General features: G+C 42.4%; 1 protein-coding gene across 5 annotated transcripts in view; it reads left to right on the forward strand.

Moving 5' to 3' along the window:
- Positions 1 to 13,248, forward strand: part of RASSF8 (Ras association domain family member 8) — a 130,605-nt gene extending 117,357 nt beyond the window's left edge. For 4 of the 5 annotated variants that reach the window (XM_075898743.2, XM_006127671.5, XM_006127672.5 and 1 more), the window contains 3 exons: positions 3,204 to 4,090; positions 7,350 to 7,494; positions 8,976 to 13,248. In XM_075898743.2, coding sequence (XP_075754858.2) covers positions 3,204 to 4,090; positions 7,350 to 7,494; positions 8,976 to 9,097 — 1,154 coding nt within the window. In that variant the 3' untranslated portion in view covers positions 9,098 to 13,248. Of the gene's footprint in view, positions 1 to 2,834; positions 2,857 to 3,203; positions 4,091 to 7,349; positions 7,495 to 8,975 lie in introns of those variants that run through there. The other variant, XM_075898767.2, reaches the window with a different exon arrangement.
- Positions 13,249 to 20,782: the final 7,534 nt, after the last annotated feature.

Here is a 20,782-nt window from a genome sequence, read left to right on the forward strand (position 1 = left end):
GACATTTTTCTGATAACTAATAGTTACGGAGCTGGTCACAAACGATTGCGTAGCATACTTTGAAGCAGATTCTTTCCCAGTTCCCCTTTTATTTTCTTTTTTTATAATGCTACTGTTTTTTCAGTCAAACATTCTTCCCAAGGAAGAGGGAGTTCAATTTTTTTTTTTAATTTCTCGATCTACAAAGACTTCTTACAGTAGTGTTAAAAAAGATAATGGGAGGTGAGAGGGGAAGGAGACTAACATATTGGCTCCATACTCGGTAATATAGATAGTCTTGGAAGGAGTTAAGTTTTTATTAGTAAATGTCTGTAAATGTCAGTTTCACCATACACTCACCAACTGACTGGGGAATATATTTCTGTAGAGCTGATTGAAATGTAAGATTAAGCAGTATTTTTCTTAGTTTACACGAGAAAATGTTTGTGTCTGATTTAAGGGTACTTCCTTTTATATAAAAGTTTTGACAAGTGACGATGACAATTTGTGTTTGAATGGTTCTAGAGTTTTAACTCTTTTGAATCTCAGCATCTGTCTCATTTAAATAATTGTCTGATCCCCTCCCTATTTTCTAGCTCCTTCCATAATTTCATGCAACTGTGAACATTTAAATCAATAAAAATAGGGAAATTATAAAAAGTAAAGATGACTATCCATTGAATTTTAAAAAATCCAATTCTGTTAAGCCTAATTATAAGGGGTACACAGAGGAGATGATCCTTGGACCTGAATAAATGTGTAAGGGATAATTTGATGGCAGCAGAAATGTGATTTATTTTCTCCTCTATTGAAAACACAAAGCCAGCATTGTAAAGCCAGCTGCTTGGAGAGAAGTCAGAGATCATCACAGCAATCATAAAAGGATTCAATATATCAAAGCATCTTACTGAATCCTTAGAAGAAGCTCAGAAAAGGTCTGAGCGGCTGCCGATATGCAAATTTTCTGAGACCGGTAGCAGCAATCACCAATTTTGACTTCCTCTAGGTGTGTCTCTTGAGCCTCATCTACTGTATGAAGTCTGGATATGGTGGTCAGAAATCACATTTGTTAACATGATGCTGATTGTAAATTAGCAGCCATCATAGATTAGAATAATGCTGTGTCAGCATCATCTTGGTTAACTCGAGATATAGGATTGCTAACTGCCTAATCACACAAACCCAAACTCTCTTGGCCTAGCCTCTGCCCCACCTTTTGCCCACAGTCCCACCTGCCCCACCTCTCTCTGGCACTTGCTCTCCCCAATAATGGTTCACTTTCACGGGACTAGAACAAGGAATTGAAGTGTGGGAGAGGATGCACACACTGAGAAGCAGCTGAAGGGTTCAGAGAATGGGAGAGGGCTCTGGGCTGAGCCTGGGGCAGGAGGGGGTGCAAGATGCAGCCTCTGGGAGGGAATTTAGCTGTGGGATGTGGGTTTGGACTGCAGGTTTTGGGAGCGGTTTTGAGGTGTGGAAAAGGTTGCAGAGTGCTGGCTCCATCCAGGCAGCACTTACCTCAGATGGCTCCCAACGTCCTTGCCCTGGAGCTAAAGCAGGCTCCCAGATATGGCCGCTATAGGCATAGAATTCTCTTTTTGCTGGTGAGTGCTCAGTCCCCCCTTCCACTCCAGCCTCTGCTCCCATTCCACCTCTTCCTGCCCCTGCTCCACCCCCACCTCCTCCCTGAGCTTGCTCCTCCTTCTCCTTCTTCACAGAGCTTGAATGCTGCAAATCAGCTGTTTGTGGTGCCCAGGAGTATGGGAGGGAGAGGAGGAGTTAGTAAGTATGGGCCACCAGCGCACAAGAGGAGAGGTGGGCCAGAGCGGTGTTTGGGTGTGGAACACCCACCAGCACCACTGATTCATCCCTGTGGGTGCTCCAGCCCCAGAGCAACCACAGAGTTGGTGCTTATGGCAGTGGGAACCTCCCTGCAGCCCCTACGAGGGAATAGGTGATTCCACATGCTGCCCCCATCTGCAGATACTTCCTCTGTAGCATCCACTGACCATTGTTCCGGGCTGAAGAGTTGGCACTTGGGATAGGAACAGCATGCAGAGAACCCTTGCTGCTCTTCTCTCCCCCACCCACTTGGCACTTGAGGGACATGCCAGCCATTTCAGAGAGCAGAGCTTGGGCAGGCCAGGGCCTGTCTCAGCCCCACTGCACCATTGGAGTTTTAGTAGCCTAAAATCTCCTGGGTTGGCTTTAGAAGCCTCCAGGAGTGAAGAGCCCAATTCTGGGAGACTCCTGGTGAAATTGAGAGGGTTGGCAACAACTATAGGTTACAGGCTTAACAGGCGTGGTCAATAATAGCCTCCAAGTGATGACTTACTGTCCAGAGGAGAAAACAGAGTTTAATTCTGCAAATTATGTAGATGAAAATACAAAATACACTTGGAAGCTCTCTTAATCTCTCTGTCACTTTCTAATAAATAATTCTCATCTTTTCCCATTGCTAGAATTCAGAGTTCATTGGGTCACTGGTCTAATGAAGACACAGTGGCTTGATACATTGAAATGCAAAGTGAAAATATGGTTTCTTGTCCTAAAGCTTCCATGAGGTATTATGTTTCAAATCATAATTCAAAGGAAGCCCAGAACTAATTTGTTTTCATTTTCTCTTGTGTGCTAAGAGAACTTGTCTTAGTGCAATTCATGACTAAAAAGGAATAAAATAGTCAGGGCACCTATCCTATTACTTTGTGCAAGATTATATAAAACAGATGTTACTGCATTCACTTAAAATGTGTTCTTATATAGTAGATGGCTTTGACTTCATCTGTGTGGGAAAGTACCTTGCTTCTTACGGGTGCAATTGCAATCGAATTGACTACCACTGTGTAAACTAACAATTTTCAAAGAATTGTATGGAAGGTATGTACAAAAAACCCCTATGCTAATCCTGTTGTAAAAGTGAAATGTACCTCTGCCTCCCATATACTGCTTCTTAAATGTATTCTCCAAGATCAGTGGGAAACTACTGTTCTGATACTGGATTTGGGATATTGAGTTTGATCTAGGAACTACTGGATGAGATTCTATCGTGTGTTATTCAGGAAATCAGACTAGATGATCATAATGGTCCCTCATGGAATTATTTAGACTATGCAGCACTCCTCTAACTTGTCAGTATACATCATGATCCAATAGTTCCCTCTGTTGACTGTTTTAGGTATTGCACATGCAGTTTTTCACTTTTCTCATTATGCTTTCTCCGATAGGTCGTACTGGAAGATATACTTTGATAGAAAAATGGAGAGATACAGAGAGGCATTTGGCACCTCATGAAAACCCTATCATTTCGTTGAACAAATGGGGACAGTATGCAAGTGATGTGCAGTTAATATTGCGCCGCACTGGCCCATCTCTCAGCGAGAGGCCGACTTCAGACAGCGTTGCTCGAATACCTGAAAGAACTTTGTACCGACAAAGCTTGCCTCCCTTAGCCAAGCTGAGGCCTCAGAATGACAAATTGATAAAAAGAAGAGAGCCTAAAAGGAAATCTTTGACATTCACTGGGGGTGCAAAAGGCTTAATGGACATTTTTGGGAAAGGTAGAGAATCTGAGTTCAGGCAAAAGGTGCTCAGCTGTAAAACAACAGCTGAAGAGTTGAAAAAATTGATCCACCTCCAGACTGAGAAGCTTCAGTGCATTGAGAAGCAGCTGGACTCAAATGAGGCTGAAATCCGGTACTGGGAACAGAAGTACAATTCCAGCTTGGAAGAGGAAATTCTCAAACTAGAGCAGAAGATCAAAAGAAATGAAGTAGAGATTGAAGAGGAAGAGTTCTGGGAAAATGAACTTCAGATTGAACAAGAGAACGAGAAGCAACTGAAGGAACAACTCCTGGAGATCAGGCAAAGGATCCTGGAGTGTGAGAGCAAGTTAAAAGACTATGTGGCTCAAATCCACAGGATGGAGAGTGGCCTTGAAGCAGAGAAGTTGCACCGAGAAGTTCAGGAATCGCAGGTGAATGAAGAAGAGGTCAAAGAGAAGATTGAGAAGGTGAAAGGTGACATTGATATTCAGGGCCAGCAGACTCTGAGGCTAGAAAATGGCATTAAAGCTGTAGAAAGGTCATTGGGCCAAGCCACCAAAAGATTACAGGTAAGTACACCTTTTCTGCCTGGGGGAAGATAGCAGGGTTAAGTTTTAATTAGTCAACGATCTGACAAAGTTGGTTGGAAAAACAGGGAAAATCTTCCATGACAATTTTTGTTTTTAAAAAAAAATCTGCTTTTTCTCTATCAAAAAAACAAACAGAACTTGCAATTTTTGGACCAGCCAACTCTAATCCCATGACACAAGTGCTTCTGTCTCGTGCCTTTTTTTAACTGCCTCTACATCTCTAAGGATAAGTGATAAAGATTTGTGTGCTTGTTCTTTAAGGAGGATTTAGTTCTGAATGCAAACCAGAACATTTCATTTCTTATTGCAGATTCAGTGCCAGGACTGATTAGTAGTGACCCAAAGTCATTACCATCTGTTGGCTGCTTAGTATCTTGTGTGAAATCACTGAGTGGTCTGAGTTCCAAGTGGATGAGTATCCACATCTGACATAGGCACTATTACCCCCATATCTGGTATTATGGTTTGCCAGTATTGCAGAGGCCTGGACCCTTCTCTTACACTAAGGCTACATCTAGACTACAGTGTTTTATCGGAAAAAGGTACGCAAATTGCACTCTGCAATTTGTGTACCTTTTTCCAATAGTTTTGTTGGAAGACAAATTTTTCAAAATTTGGGCTTTCAACACTGGGCCAAATTTCAGAAAAACCTCCTCTTTCGGAAGAGCCTAACTTCCTCATGGAAGGAGGAAGACAGGGCTTCTGAAAGAGCGCATCTGCTCTGCCGCAAAAAGAAAAAAGCGGAAGAGCAGATACCTTCCCTAGATGCGGCAGAGATTTTCCGGGTATCCTGGAAAAACCCCGTAGTCTATATGTAGCCTCAGCATAGTCCCTTTTTCAAGTCAGACTTTTGAGTTGCATTGGGATAACAAAGGTTGAAGCTTGCACTAGCTCTACCTGTCCTTAACCTTGTTTGAGGCTGAACTTCTCCCTCTGTAGTGCTGCTCTCCACAATCTTTCATGAACATAATATTTAGAAAAAGACATAAATCCAAAAGTGGTATCAGAATGAGTGTGTTAAAATATCTAATAGGTTATAAAACAATTGGTTAGAAAGTAGGTTTTTTTTTCCTATTCCCTACCTGACCTGTTAGAGTTAAAGATTCTGTTCTCTGTCTGCCTCAGGCAATTACCGAACCAATATCACCAGAGAATCAAGTCTCTGCTTTTTATTGCCTGCAAAAGTTAATGATATCACTTGGACTTAAATAGAGCATGAAATAATGAATATAAATGGAAATCCAGGTTGTAGCAAATGTGACGGGGGGAATACAATGACAATGGAAAGCAGATTTCCCTATTCCTGGCACATCTAAGGTCCCAGGCACCCTAGAATTAAGGCACTCCGTTTCAGTTGCACATAGCACTGTTATTTAAATATCTGGTATTAAACCGCTCCTGTATTTCACAGCTGCTGAAGAGTGTGAAGTGATTCTCCTTTCACTATGTGAAGGACTTTGGAATCCTTAGAATCATAAATTACAGTACCACATCAATTTAAGATGTTTTTACTAAATAAAAATGTGGTTAATCTGGGAAGATGAAACAAAGTACATGAAAACTCTAAGCATATGTGTCTCAGCCATTTATCCTCAGCTCCTAGTGACATGACAAATTATCCTTTTAGTTACTGTAATTCTAGAAGAACTCTCTTTTCATGTATTTATTTATTGTATTAAATAAGAAGCTGATAGCCTCAATGGAGGTTAAGTTCAGACTCCCATTCTCACTCTCTCATGTGCTCTGAGTGTCCCAAGCAAATGCCTATTAGACTAAATTTTCAATGCTTGTTCTCACTCTAAAGATGATTTTTTTTCTAAAGAGCAGAATCAGTTCAGCTAGGTTTGAGTTATGTAAGCGTGAGGAGGACACACATTTCCCCACAATCTCAGGCTGAAGTGTTAGTGCTTGCATAACTAACTGATTTGACATTAAACATTTTAAATGTGGTTTGTTTGTTATGGTTTCTGCTGAGTAAGGAAGGGCGGAAAATTGGTTCACTAGTTCTAAGGGTATGAACATTTAAAGTCAGCATTTTTGTGAGAATTTCCTAATCACTCTTCTCCCTTTATATCTTTTAAGGACACCTTCAGTCAGGCATGTACTGTGATTTAGCAATTTTCTTTCCTTGCCTCTGGCATTTTAGAAGAGATTTTAAATGCCCAAACCCCCCCCCCCAAAAAAACACATTGATGCAACATAAAACACAAGACCCCCTCCCCAGGGGAAATTTTTCAAAAGCTCTTAAGTGATTTAGGAGCTTAATTCACTGGCACTTAAATACTTTTGAAATGTTTACCATCCAGCACTCAGATATTGGGAAATTCCAAATGCTGAGGTTATTTTCAATGTTATTTTTGCCCCCTGCATGTGTTAGTATCATCTGATCCTTTTTCTTTTTTTAAAATGAATGCCTCAGTGCATTATTGTTTGTGTATTTATATAGGATAGAGTAAACATTGTGTGTGTGTGGGGGGGGGGGGGGGATAGATTTTTGGAATTTCCAGACTTTTGAGTGAGTGATTTCTGAATGCAATATATTAATACAAGCTGAGCTAAAATAGATTGTGAAGAATTTTGGCAAAAATCTGTGTGTGGTTTTTTTTTTGTTTTGTTTTGTTTTTTGTTGTTTAAAAACCAATGCAGTTTCCAAAATATATTTGCTAACCAAGAGGTAGACCCTATACACACTCATAGCGAGAAGCAGTCCCTGCCCAAAAATGCTTACAGTTGAAATAAGACAAAGGGGATAGAGAATGGAAATAACGTCCCCAGGTTACAGATGTAAAACAGATGTGCTGAGGAGTTAAGTGACTTGCCCAAATTAAACAAGAAGTCTGTGGCAGAGCCACAGTTTGGAGTCAGATGTTCAGGATTCAGCCCAGTGACAATCAAAATTTGCACGGTAGCACTCTGAATTTGGATTATCAGGGCCTCTCACTTCTGTTGGGCTAAGTTTCTGTCCAGGTTACCTGATCTGTGTCTGACGGGGGACAAAGAAGCAAATATAAAGATTTAACCACTGTTAACAAGTCAATAAGACCACAGGATGCAGTATAATTTTACTCTAAGTTAACTGCCTTTCAATAAAAGAACATCTTAAAAACTAATAACTTTCTATTTACCCATCAGAGAAAAAAAATATTTGCCCCGGAGACAAATGGATGGATAGAATTTTGCATGGCTGTTCCAGACCTACCCACTTGTAAACAGACTCATTTCTCCACTTTGTTTTTAGGACAGAGAACAAGAACTGGAGCAGCTAACAAAGGAGCTAAGACAAGTAAATCTCCAACAGTTTATCCAGCAAACAGGAACAAAGGTCACAGTGCTACCAGCAGACCCTATCGAAGTGGAGGGTTCACACACGCAGCTTGAAAGAGGTACACATTTGAAAGTTTTTGTAAGCATTTTTTCTTCTTATAACAATAATATACTAAACATCGAATAAACTATTTATTCTGAGGAACTAGCTTATAACAGGTAGCAAGAGAATGCTATCTAAGACCTCGTCATACATAAAAAAAATCTCACACACAGACATTATCTCATTCACTATGAAATAGCATTATGAATATATTCACATGCATTGTGGGTGTGGCAGTGGTAGAACCAGTGTTGTACCTAACAGATAACTGAGCTGCTGCTGTGACAGCTGCTCCCTGCAAGGCTATCTCCCTGGTCCTTCCTCTCGCCCCTCCCCTTTCCTCCCACTTTTCAAAAATCTGAAAACAGTCCTTTTCCAAGACTTTCATTGTCAATCCCTGCATAGAGCCTGTCTGTTAATGGAGCTTCTTTTAGGAGGTCTGGGAATTGATATTTGAAGTGGATATCTACATGGGTCTTACTACATACGTGCACTGTCTGGGTGTGTGTGCATTTTCAAAGCCCATTAACAGCTCACATGACACAGAGTTCCAACTCATTTTAAACTACATAGTCACCTGTGTATATGTTATATGTAAATTATGCTTGTGCAGCATCCAAACACACTGGTATGCCAAGGAATAAGTGTGTTCTTTAAATGTTATGAATAATAGTAATTATTAAGTAAGGATGTAAAATTTCGATTAACTGGCATCAACTATTTGATTAGTCGATAAGGGCAACTCCACCTTTTAAGTGTAGCAACAGCCATAGGGGCTGTTGCTACACTTCAAAGGCGAAAGCGCTGCAGGGGGCACAGGGCCAGAAGGGGACTCCAGCAATCCCCCGCTGGCCCCATGCTCCCCGCAGCATTTCAAAGCAGCAGCATCGCATGAAGGTCAATGGGGGAGTCCCTAGCTGACCCCGGGCTGCAAATGGCACTGCCGCATTGAAATGCCACGTGCAGCCTGGCATTTCAAAGCAGCAGCGCCACGTGGAGCCTGGGGCCAGACCTGAGGCTCCACATGGCGCTGCCACTTTGATGTCCCTTCTCCTCTCCCCTGCCCCTTGCTGCCTCTTTCTGATAGTCAGCAAGGGGGTAGAAGTGACTAGTCGACTAGCATGTCGACTATCCGATAAGCATTTGCTTATTGGATAGTCGACTAGTCGTTCACATCCCTATTAAGTGAATCGTGCAATCATAGAACACTAGAATTGAACGGGAAGGTCATCAAGTCCAGTCCCCTGCCCTCCTGGCAGGACCAAGCACCATGTAGACCATCCCTGACAGATGTCTATCTAACCTGCTCTTAAATATCTCCAGAGATGGAGATTCCACAACCTCCCTAGGCAATTTATTCCAGTATTTAACCACCCAACAGGAAGTTTTTCCTAATGTTCAACCTAAACTTCCCTTGCTGCAAATTAACTCCATTGCTTCTTGTCCTAGTAATTATCATCTTACAATTACATAGTAATTATCATCTTTCTTGTGTAGAGACAACATTTCAGTCCGGGTCCCTGAAACGCCCAGGTTCATCAAGGCAGCTCCCCAGCAATCTTCGAATTCTACAGAATCCACTGTCATCTGGTTTTAATCCTGAGGGCATTTATGTATAACAATATATACCTCTTCTGGAGAGGACCTATGAAGGTACCATGGATAGTATAAGTTCCTTCCTTTTTGATTCTACCAATGATGAATGAAAGAAGCTTTTCCTCTTTAAGCCACCACATGTTGCAGTTCTTCATTCTACACGCCACGTGGAGCCATATCCCCTGCACTGATGCAAAGGAACAAAAGAACTGCGTAGCAACACAGCTGTCAATGTTGAAGTTGCCACCCAATAACTATTAGTGCAAAAAGCCTTCATTTTTATTATTGCTACTTCAGAAGCATTTACAAAAGTATTATTCTATGTATAGGCATAAATAAAACACTGACTGAGCAGAGTGAAGGAACCTGTTTGCAACTGGTTTAAGGTTTAATTTATTCCATGCAATCAAAGGAGGTGTGAATGTTGACCTTTACAGTTTTTTATTTTATTTTAAACTTGTGACTAATTATGTAATATTGTACTTCTCAGTCTGACAAGATGACTTTTTTGCGTATATAAGTGTCCAGTGTTGCATCACATTTTAACAATACACGACCACAGGAGTGTTGTGGGGGTGCTGTATCTTTAAAATAGTCTCTAACCACTGACTTTGTTACATAGTGGATTATGATGCATCATAATCCACTATCCATTGCTATCTTTTTAGGCTTGAAAGATGAGTTTGTGGGATTAGCTTCCTGTTGATGCTGCCTCGAATGAATCATTGAATGATTATTGAATTTAAAGCTGGCTAGAAAAGGCTATTTCCAGCATGACTGAGGATGCACTAGTTAGACAGTATTTTATTATATAGAATGTATATTTGCAATATTGTGCCACATTGCATATGCCTTTTGAGAAGCAAATCATATAAGGGTTTTTTTTGTCATATGTCTGTTTTACAGCTTTTCACAGTGTGGTTTTTACTTTTTTTTTTTTTCCCCCTTCCATCAGCCATGACAGTGTTCTTATTTTTCTGTAAATTGTTGCTATTGCTTAACAAAATCCACATGCACACAATTTAGCAAAATGACATCTAAAGGAGCTGGAGTGGTAGCCTGGTCCCATTAAAATCAATAGCATAATTCCATTTGACTTTGCTTTTCAGGATTTCATTCCTAGTCCTCAATGTTATGGAACGTGTTTTTTAGGTCATTAAAAGATATGCAAGATTATTTCTGTTCAGGGTTTTATAGCGTATGAGGTAAAAGGCAGGAGTTCAGATTCACTAGTAGACTTCCATTTATTTTTACAAAGTTTTGCAGTTATCTAGTACTACCACAAATAAAACAAGGTTTAGAAAAAGTGGCTCCCAAGCAGAATTTAAGAATAAGCACGTACAGATACATCACTTCCAAATAAAGTGGGGTTATGATGCTACCCTGGTCCTGCACTTGGATCAGTGCAGTGGATACCATTGGCATCAGTGGCACTCCTTCATGCACACCTGTGTGACCAACTGCATGGATCTGATTACAGAATCTTGGGCCTTATGTACTAAATTTGGACTGCCTCTTATGATTGCACCAGATATTGCCATCACACGCCTGCAGAGCTCTTTGACTTCAGTGGGAGCCATGCTTGTGCATCCAGAACAGAGTAGACCTTGGGCCCCCAGAAATCAAAATCTAGAAGGAGAATCCCGATTCCATTGAAGTCAAGGGCAAAACTTCTTTTGACATTAATACAATGAGGATTTCATCCCCAGTGAGTAAAAACCCATGCTTTACTAACTAAAGAATAATACTTTAGAAATCTTTTTATTTGTGAAATATAAATACTCTTGCTAGTTTTTATCTGGGTACAAGTAAATCCAAACTTAATTTTCTTATTGTAAAAGACAAGGATTTCCTACATCCTTGTCTTTTTAAAATAAGAATGGTAAATCAAAATTTAAACAATACAGCCCTGAGATGAAGGAATCGCCCTTAAGTGGAATTTTTTCATTTATCTTTTACTAATAGCACCACAAATACTAAAAATGCTGCTGTATTTAGACTAACAACAATTTCCAATAAGGCTGTGAAAATATAAAAGATTGGTCTCTGATTGGTGGGGACTGCTGTTTGGCAGAGAGGCCAAGCATTTAGTGGCTTTGGAAACTAGCTTCCCATCTTCCCAGCTGAAAGACATCATCAGGGCACTTGAGAAGCTTTCTCTGCTTCTACTCATCAGGAGGATAAATAACTGTTGGTGTCCAAGGCTGCTGTTAATAAGGCAATAAATTCACTGAAATATTTTTTATTTTAATTTGAGAAAATCCCTTTAGTTTTCATGCTCTTAACTTGTCTGTAGATCAACTTAAAAAGGCACGCCTTTGAGTTTTGTTTCTTACTATATGATACAGTTCTGTCTGAGCATCATAAAGAATTAAGAATTTCACTCCATATCAAATGTTACTTTTTATAAATGTAGAATTTTATCATGCGTCCATTTTCAAAATCTTTTTTCAAACCTGGTCCAAGAGGAACAAGTAGAACAAAAACAGCACACACTTGAACAGGTGCCACGTTAAATACTGACCCAGCTTAATGAATATAAATGTTTGATTTTATTAAATAGTTCAAGCCACAAGTACTTATTTTCCTGTAAGTGCACAGGAGATTTATATGGAAGACTCCTATTATTGTAATGAAAATGAATTATGTAAATCCCCTTACATTGTCACTCACAAGTGACAATGAAAAAGCAGAGAACGGTTTAGGATAACATTTTTAAAAAAGCCGAAGTCTCATTGAAAGATTATGGCTTCTATGTCACCCAAGCATTTTTGAAAATGTTACCCATCATGTGAAACTTGAAAGAACATGCGGTAGCGGTAGCATATATAGAATCAGCAAATGAGAGTTTTCTTTGTGATTAAGAGAAGATGACACTTTAGGGAAGGAAAACCTCTGCCTTTTTTTTTTCTTTTTTTTATTGCATTATGATGAACTGGGATTATATGAGTGTGGAAAAAAGACCGATCCTGTGGTGTGGGTTTTTTTTGTTTTGTTTCATTTTTTGTGGTTTGAAGTATATAGTTCCTCAATGTGCATTACTTTAAGTGAATTGGGCCTTAATTATCTATGTAAATAGCAAATCTTTATTCATTTTTTTCCAGAAAATAATCTTTAATGGCCTGTATGGTATTAAAATAAGTGTCAAAGTGTTACTTTTACATTATGCCAATTTTTTTTAACGTTGACACGTACATGTTCTGTTTGCTACAGTATTTTCATGTTTTGGATGAAGGCCATCAGCTGTATGGAGATGACAAAACAATCATTCTATTTATTCAGTATTGCTGCTTATTTTCAAAATAAAGCTTTCAATGCCAATACAAGGATTGAATGAAAGCTGCAATAGCTCTCTTCAGGCACTTTTTTTATGTTTGTAGAAACCAAAATAAGTGCAGGTTATACCTTAACATATAGATTGTCCAAGCAGAAGACCGCTAATGGCAATAACTGTGTGTGTGTGTGTGTGTGTGTGTGTGTGTGTGTGTGTGTGTGTGTGTGTGTGATTCTACATAAACGCACATACAGTACATGCACTTAAGTACAGTTCGGTAATGGAGTTAAGCGTATGCTTAACTCCATCTCTGTTCAGCACATCACTGAAGCAGATGCCGAGTAGGGCTAGAGTCGTTACTTTGATAGTCCTAAAGGGTATGATTCAAAATCCATTGAAATCAATGAAATTTAACTACACACAAATGTTTTGCTGAATCATAGCCTTAAAGTTCATTCTGGTGCTAGAGCGAACAATAGTTCTAGTGAGGATGCCTCATTTTACATGTAGTTATCTCTCTAAAATCTTTCACTCCTACAAATAGAATGAATTTAAGTGTGCCCCCTGTATAGAATACAGAGGAAGGTTTGAAGAATGTTTACATCCCAGATGCAGCTTTAGGTTTGAACATAGTCACACAGTGATTGGGAGATTTGGGTTGCTGAAGCTTTAAACGGGAGAGGCTATGCTCGTTAACTGTGAAGACAAAAAATGACCATTTTTAGTACTGCTTTGCTTAAATGCAAGATGGAAATCTGTATTATATGTAATTATTATTAGTTTCTCTTTTGAGTGTCATTTAAAAAGCTTATATTTTCTGATTATTTTCATGAATTGTTATTCAGCGCTATGAAGAAAAATATTGGATATTCTCCAGTACAATAAATCTTCCCAGATGAATCACTGGATCTTTACAATCTATGGCTTATTGGAATGCGTTTAACATCTCACACTAACACTTTGCAACTGTGTCAGTTTTTGTCCATTGAACAATATCTGGTATAAAGGGAAGACAGGATAACATACCGTGCACATCAAAAGGCTTTTAGAAATGTTTATTCTAAATTCATTAACTCTTGATGTTATGCTGGATATAAGCTGAGCATTGTGGCTTTGGATTTATTCACCTAAAGACTGGGGAATTTACCCCAGGTGGAGGGAGAGGAAGGGAGTAGACAACTGATTTGAGTACCAGGCCGGGGAGGAGGCTTGTACCTGAACATATACAGCTGTCACACATCCCAGCAGGTAGACTAGACCCATAACTGGAAGGGAAAAGGAAAAAGGTGGGTCTTGTAGAAAGCTGGTGGACTATTAAAATTTAAGCCTGAAAGGCAGCTCAGAGTCATGACAAATAAATCAGGTACCTTTCTCATATGCGGGCATTAGGTTTTCACATTGACAATTTCTACAGCAGTGATATGTGTGTGTTTTTATTCCTTTTTTTTAAAGTGGAAAACAGTCTGGTTTTTACATGCAAAAATCCCTTTTATTATTGTAGGGTTTGTTAGGCCATTGTTCTTACCCCAGTTTCAGAGCCGAAGATGTCAGAACCCCTCCCAGTCTGCTCCTGTATAGCTGTTTCACTCCCCCAAAGCCAGGCAAGAATGTTGGGCCCACAGGCAAGGACTGCAGAACAGAATCACAGTGCAGCACAGCTGGGATTATGCAGCACCTGAGAAATAAGAACAATTGCGCAGCAATGTGACCATTTAGGATTTTGGTCTTTGCTGAGAAATTGGTGGTTACACAGTAGTGGCCGCTTCAGTGAGGTAGAAGGAACGATAATAGCAATATACATTGAGAGAGAATTTTTAAAGCATGTGTAGTTCTTTTGGTGGGTAAAGAATATTTTTTCTTGTAAAAGATAAACACCCCTTAGTTATATGAGGAATTACAGGTTGTACATCCGGGTCTGATTGGCACTGTCAGGACCAGACCAGTCCTGAATGAGAAAGTTTGCTGGAGCAGGGGAGGTGTCCTCTGCCACCTGCCCTGAGCCAGCTGGCCTCTTGCTTCCAGCCACAGGCGGCTATACATGTCCAGGGTTCTACGGGACCCAGCACTGGCCTCCCGCTGCCGTGGACGGTCAGGTTTCCCCAGCTCTGTGCCGCTGTGGGCAGCTGGGATTCTCCAGACCCCAGCTCCACACTGCTGAAGGTGGCCAGGCTGCTTCGTCCCCAGACCCACACAGTGCAGGCAGCTAAGATTCCCCAGACCTGCACTGCTGTGCGCTGCCAGGTTTCTCTGGCACCCTGCTGCTGTGAGTGACCAAGGTTCCCCAGCCCCAAACTGTCACAGGCTGCCGAGGTCCTTACAGCCCCGGCCCCAGCACTGCTCTGGGGCTCCTCTGGCCCTACTGCTGCCCCCAACTCTGGCCAGGCTGCTGGCCATCCTGCCATTAGTCTTCCAGGCACTCTGGTCTAGAAGCAACCTTGGTCCTGCTGGACCAGAGAGTGCTGGATTTTAGAGGTGCAACCTGTAGCAACAAACTTTGGAGAAGCAGTTTAGTTTGGTATCTTTTTAGATGTTTACAGTATGTCGCTGTACCTTGAGCCAGGATAGTCTGACCAGCCTGTCAGGTATGGAAGTAAATGAGTAGCATTAATACAGGGGTCTCAAATACCTGGTCTGCGGGCCATCCCCAGATGGAGCGATTGTGCAATCCGACAGGGGCCTTCCGGGGGGAAGGGGCTGTCCATTACTGGCTCCCTGCCCCACCCTTCTATGGCACCCTGTCCCTCAAGGACACTGCTTCAGGGATCACTGGGGGGCGGGGGCGCTGCTGTGTGGCGGCGGCAGTGGTCAAACTCCTGTGCACTCCTGGTGGTGGCAGAGCTGCTGGGAAGGGGTGTGCACTGGGCAGCTGCACTGCGCTCCGCTTCCCCAGAGTGCCTTTTACCGCAGGGAGCATGGGGGGAGGGTGTCCTCAACCACTGCCACTGTGCAACACAAGGGTCTGCCCCAGTGACCTCTGAAGCAGTGTCTTTGGAGGACAGGTTGTCATAGAGGGGAGAGGGTTGGGCAAGATGGGAAGGGGCAGGGTGTGGGGCCTAGTAACAGACAGGCTCCTTGTCCTAGGCCAGACTGTACAATCGCTCTGGGCGGGGATGTTCTGCAGGCTGGGGTTTGAGATCCAGGTACTCGTAGACTGAAGAGAACAATGTGTCCCCAACAGTTCTGAGCCCTTTTGCTACCATACTAATGTGCAGCTATGCTTGAAGAGCAGCATGAATTTTGGAGCAGCATGAATTTTGGTGTTGCAGGAGGCACCATCCTTAGTTTAGCTTGCATGTAAACCAACAGGGTTTCCTAGTAGGAAGCGACTACCCAATAGGGCTGTTTCCATTCTTTAATTCTGCGTCAAAGAATAAAACGATACAATGTTTGTGCCTGAGGCTTTGCTGAGCTAGTGAGGGCTACTGCAGCATGTCATAAGACCAGTAACATGTGCTTTATCATTTCATTAGCTCTCCTATGGAAAGGCACCTTTTGAAAGGCTATGTTCCTATTTCTGCTTAGTGAGGGGTCCTAAGTATTGTATCAAGTATGGTGACAGTAAGTTAACTGTTTTACTATAGTACACAACTGGTAAACTTGTTGCTTTAATTGTCCTTTTAACAGAGGTGGGCAAAATACAGCCTCTGGGCCGCATCCAGCCCACCAGACATGTAGGTCCGGCCCTCCATAGTCCAGCAGGACCCGCAGGCGGGTTCCATGGCTGCCACAGTGCACACGCTGCTCAAAGCAGCCAGCTGCTGGGACCAGTGTGTGTGTCTCCAGGAAGCAAAGATTGAGGGGAGGGGGTGGAGACCTCTTTCTCGCGACAGGCTGCACAGAGGGACACATGCTGGCCCCAACAGCCAGCTGCTTTGAGCAGTATGTGCAGCCAGGGAGCCTGTCTGAGGCTCCTCCTGGGCCACTGGCCAGGAGCTGCCTACAGTAAGTCTCCCAGCCAGAGCCTGCATCTGGCACCTTCTCCTGCACCCTACCCCTCTGCACCCCTGTCCCAAGTCACAACTCCCTCCTGCACCCAATCTCCCTCCCTGACCCTGCACCCCAATTTCATACCCAGAGCTCCCTCACGTAGCCAAACTTCATCCCAGACCCTGTATCCCCTCCATTAATATCATAGAAAAATATGGCCCCTGACCACTTACCAAATTCTTGGAGTGGCCCCCCCATTGAAAATTATTGCCCATCCCTGACCTATGACCTCAATATAGTCACATTCTGGGGTGCAATTCAGACCAGTAAGAGGTTGTGTCACTGTGTATATTCTAATCCTGAGTACCCCTAAATGTTGCTTGTACTTGTGGCTTCTTGTCTGGGACATACACACAGCCTGCTGTCAAAGTGCACTCTGTGTTCAGTCTGCTCTACAATGCTGTGTTCAGTCTGCTCTACAATTCACCCATTCAAAATCCAGCTATCACAGACCCATCCTGGTCTCACTAGGCTTAATATTAGCAAGTAACACCAGTACATCTCTGCTCCTAAACGTTTGCAAACCTCTGTGCCATGCAATGCCCAGCCCTCTCCTGCATCATTCAGAGGGCTAATAAAATACCTTGAAGAAAGAACCATGAACTTGCCTCGGTAACTAGAGTTAACATTCACTTTAATTCAACCAGAGCACTGGGGTTTTAGCTTAATAGTAAAACAAGTTTATTAACACAAGCAGACAGGATTTTAAGTGAGTTCAAATGTGAGAAAGTTAGAATCACAAGCAAATAAAAGTTAAAATATGTATTAAAAGTCTTAAAACTTAACCTAGCAAGGTACAGGCTTTGCTCTTCTCATCCAGTCTTCCAGCGAGATGGTAATTGCTGACCTCCCGTTGGTCAGAGTTTCTCCAGAAGCCCCAAAATGCGGCTCTTCATCTTTGTTGAAAGAGAGAAGTGGGGCTCTCTACCCTGTTCTTTTATACTGCAGTGAACCTTTAACATGGATTCTCCTGAAGCAAATCCCTCAAGGTATAGTTTATTCAAGCTGTGAGGAAGATGACATGGAGCCTGGTAGTGAAGGAGTCTCTATGCTCTCTCCCCTCCCAAACACACTGGTGTTTGCAGGAAACAGAACTTGCATTTTAGCGATCTCTTCCTCCTCCTGTCTGGATAGTCCTATTTACTAAAGTGATGTAAACACTCCTTTGTTCAGGACAGACTTGTTGATTAGTTTTACCCAGGCAAGGCTATCTGGTCCTGGGTATATGATAATGACTTCCTACAGCAGAGATTCAGACTTTCCATAGAATGTTACATACATTTCACCATGATGTTACTGACCAGCAAAGTATTAGTTTTAAAATGATACCTATCAAGGCATACTTTGTACAAAGATTATTACACTAGTGCAGGCCTGGGCAAAATAGGGCCCGTGGGCCGAATCCAGCCCACCAAGCCACCCGATCTGGCCCACGGAAGCAGCGGGGAGCCCCAGGCAGGCTCCCCAGCTTGCCTCACAGCCCCATGCAGAAATGCAGCTGCAGGACTCCATTTCTGTTTTAAAACTGGAGGGGAGAAATTTTAGCAGCTGCCCTGCCCCTAGCACATTCCCATTGGCCAGTTTCTGGCAGACCGCAGCCAATGGGAGCTGCTTGTTGGAGTAACAGGCAGCCAAGAAGAACCACACACCCCTCTCCTGGGCTCAGTTATTCATGAAGCACATGGGCAGGCAGGCTGGGAAATATTTTAAGCTCTGCAGGCAGGCTAGTTTGGCAGTTGACAAGTAAGTCTCTTGGCCACAGCCTGCTTCTGGCACCCAGCCCTTTCCTGCCCCAACTCTCTGCCCCTCCCCCCCACTCAACATACCCAAACCCTCTGTTCCCCTCTTACACCCATACCCCCTCCCAGATCTGGCACCCCAATCTCCTGCCCCAGATCACAATCCCCTCCTACCTTAGGTCACATCCCAAACCCCTGCACTCTAGTCCCTTGCCCTAGGTCACAACCATCTCCTTCGCCCAAACTCCCTCCCAGCCTCCAGTCCCCCTCCTGCTCCCCAGTCCCTTACCCAAGCTTCCTTCTACAACCAACCTCCAACCCAGATCCCGCATCTCCTCCATTAATATCATGGAAGAGTATGGCCCTCGACCACTTTCCAAAATCTTGGAGTGACCCACTATCAAAAATTATTGCCCACCCCTGCACTACTGTGCAGTTGTGAATACTAGTTGGGCCATTTAGTTAGAGCAAGGGCCCTGAAAAAATTGAAGGTTGTATGCCCAACAAGTGTACTGCTGTGTGACTAATTGTTGTGTGCAAAGGACATCTTCCCTGTACCTCCTTTTCCCTGTCCGACATGGGATGCAGTCTAGTAAAACATTCTTAGATGCAAGTTGCAAGGTAGTTGCAAATTATCAAACTTTTGGGAGACTAAAGGGCCGCTCTAAGGACCTGATCTAGTCCCCCACCCTCCCAGATCTGGATGGAGGAAGCAGCTGATGGACAGTTATTCCCCTTTCTTCTGCCAGTAATGGTGAAACTCTGCTGGAGAACAGAGAGATGGAATTTTTCTGCTGTGTATGACTGGGTTGCAAAGCCAAGTGTCTGCCCTTGTAAACTGAATTCTCCTGCACCCTTGCTGGAAATGAATCACTGAACCCCTCCTTGGAAAGCTCAACAAGGTACATGGGTCATTTCCATCAATCACATCATCCCTGTTCTCTGTGACTTGTAATAAGAAAAGGATTTTTAACTGTGAAACCACTTAAAATCTAAAGCCAGGTTGGCCTTCAGTTCCAGAGAAGTTTTCATCGATTTTGTTTGTATTTTCCCCCGATTTACATCTCTTAGTATTCTAAGTAGCAGCATCAGAGATCATAATCTTTGCCATTAAGATCAATGTGTTGAAAGTAGCCTCTAAAAAGTCCCCTGGTATCCATGCTCCATGTGGTAAGATGGTTTCTGTTATCAGATAGATGGTTCAGGCTATTGCATGTTCTCTGTGAGGACTATTTCATGATCCTCTTTGGCAGCTTATCGCTATTTTAAGTTGCAAAAAGAGGTAGTTTTGAGACGCTTCAGTCATTTTCTCACATACAAAACACACTGGCTCATCACATTTTCAGTGAGCCTTTTGAAGGCTTCAGTCACAGAGACCTCCCATCCCCCTTGTGACTGTCACTTGATGTGCCGAAATACCACTGAGCCAACTTTCCTGTCCTGCTGGGACGCCTCTCAACTCTATCCTGCTGAGCCAGGCCCTTGGGCCCCCTCCAGCATGGACGCAGAGCTAGGATGACAGCCCTTTGCAGTATAATACTGTACAGTCACTATGATCAGCTCAGCCCTGGAAAGGCTCAGGCAAAGGGACTCATTAACCAAATGAAAAGCCTCAATGGGATGTGAACCCCAGGTAGATTTTATACAGAGTAAGATGGATTTAATACAAGTTAAGTTCATGTTCGCCCTCTTCCTCAGGGTAGAGATATATGCACAGACTCCTTGCCTATTCCCAACAAAAGAATTACTTACACTGGTTTCTTAATAAGCAAAAGTGATTTTATTAAGTATGAAAGGTAGGATTTAAGAGGTCATAAGAGATATCAGACAGAACTATGCAGGCTACTAAACAAAATGCAACAAAACAAGCAAGCTAAGCTGAATATACTAAGAAAAGCTGAAAATACTAAGAAATTGGTTACGTGGAATTACGTGGAATACATCTTCAGTTATTCTGATGAGCTTCTTTCACAGATTGAACTGCCTCACAATGTGGGCTCAGTCCTTAACCCTGTTCAAGCTTAGATATTTCCAGCAGTCATCTTGGGTAGTAAGCAGAGGGCTTCCTGAGATATGGCAGCCACTCCTTTTGTTTGGCTTCCCACTTTATAGAGATTTTGCCAAAGACAGGAATCCTTTGTGTTCAGTTTAAACTTCTTTTCACTTTCAGTGGAAAAGTACAGCATTGAAGATGGGTCCCAGCATCAAGTGACATGGCCACTTGTCTTGGAAGGACCAACCAGAGCTGTTCCTCTCTTGCTTACAGGAAAAATAAGTCCATTTACAATTCATTGTTTTCTTGCCAATGGCTCAAGATCCTGAAGTATCACTAATGGGTCTCGATTAGCATGGCTACTTTAATAACACAGGTTTATACATCCCATATTTCTAACATTAAATACAGGAATATACACATTCAGCAGATTATAACTTTTCCAATAAACCCTTACAAGAAGTATTTTTCATAAAGCATATTCCAGTTATATTATATTCATAAGCATATTTTCATAAAGCTAGAAATGCTACAGCTGTGCCAATGTAATGTGGACACTTATTTCCCAGTTCTTCAAGTGTTTGCGCATGTCAGTTCCAATTGGGTGTGCGCATGCTGTGTTCCCTTACCCAGTGAGAGGAATGGCTGAGATTAGGCTATGTCTACACTTGCACCCTAGCTCGAACTAGGGATGCAATTGCAGGCATTCGAAATA

This window comes from Pelodiscus sinensis, chromosome 1, assembly GCF_052426305.1.
Source record: "Pelodiscus sinensis isolate ZL-2025 chromosome 1, ASM5242630v1, whole genome shotgun sequence".
Classification (NCBI taxonomy): Eukaryota; Metazoa; Chordata; order Testudines; family Trionychidae; genus Pelodiscus; species Pelodiscus sinensis.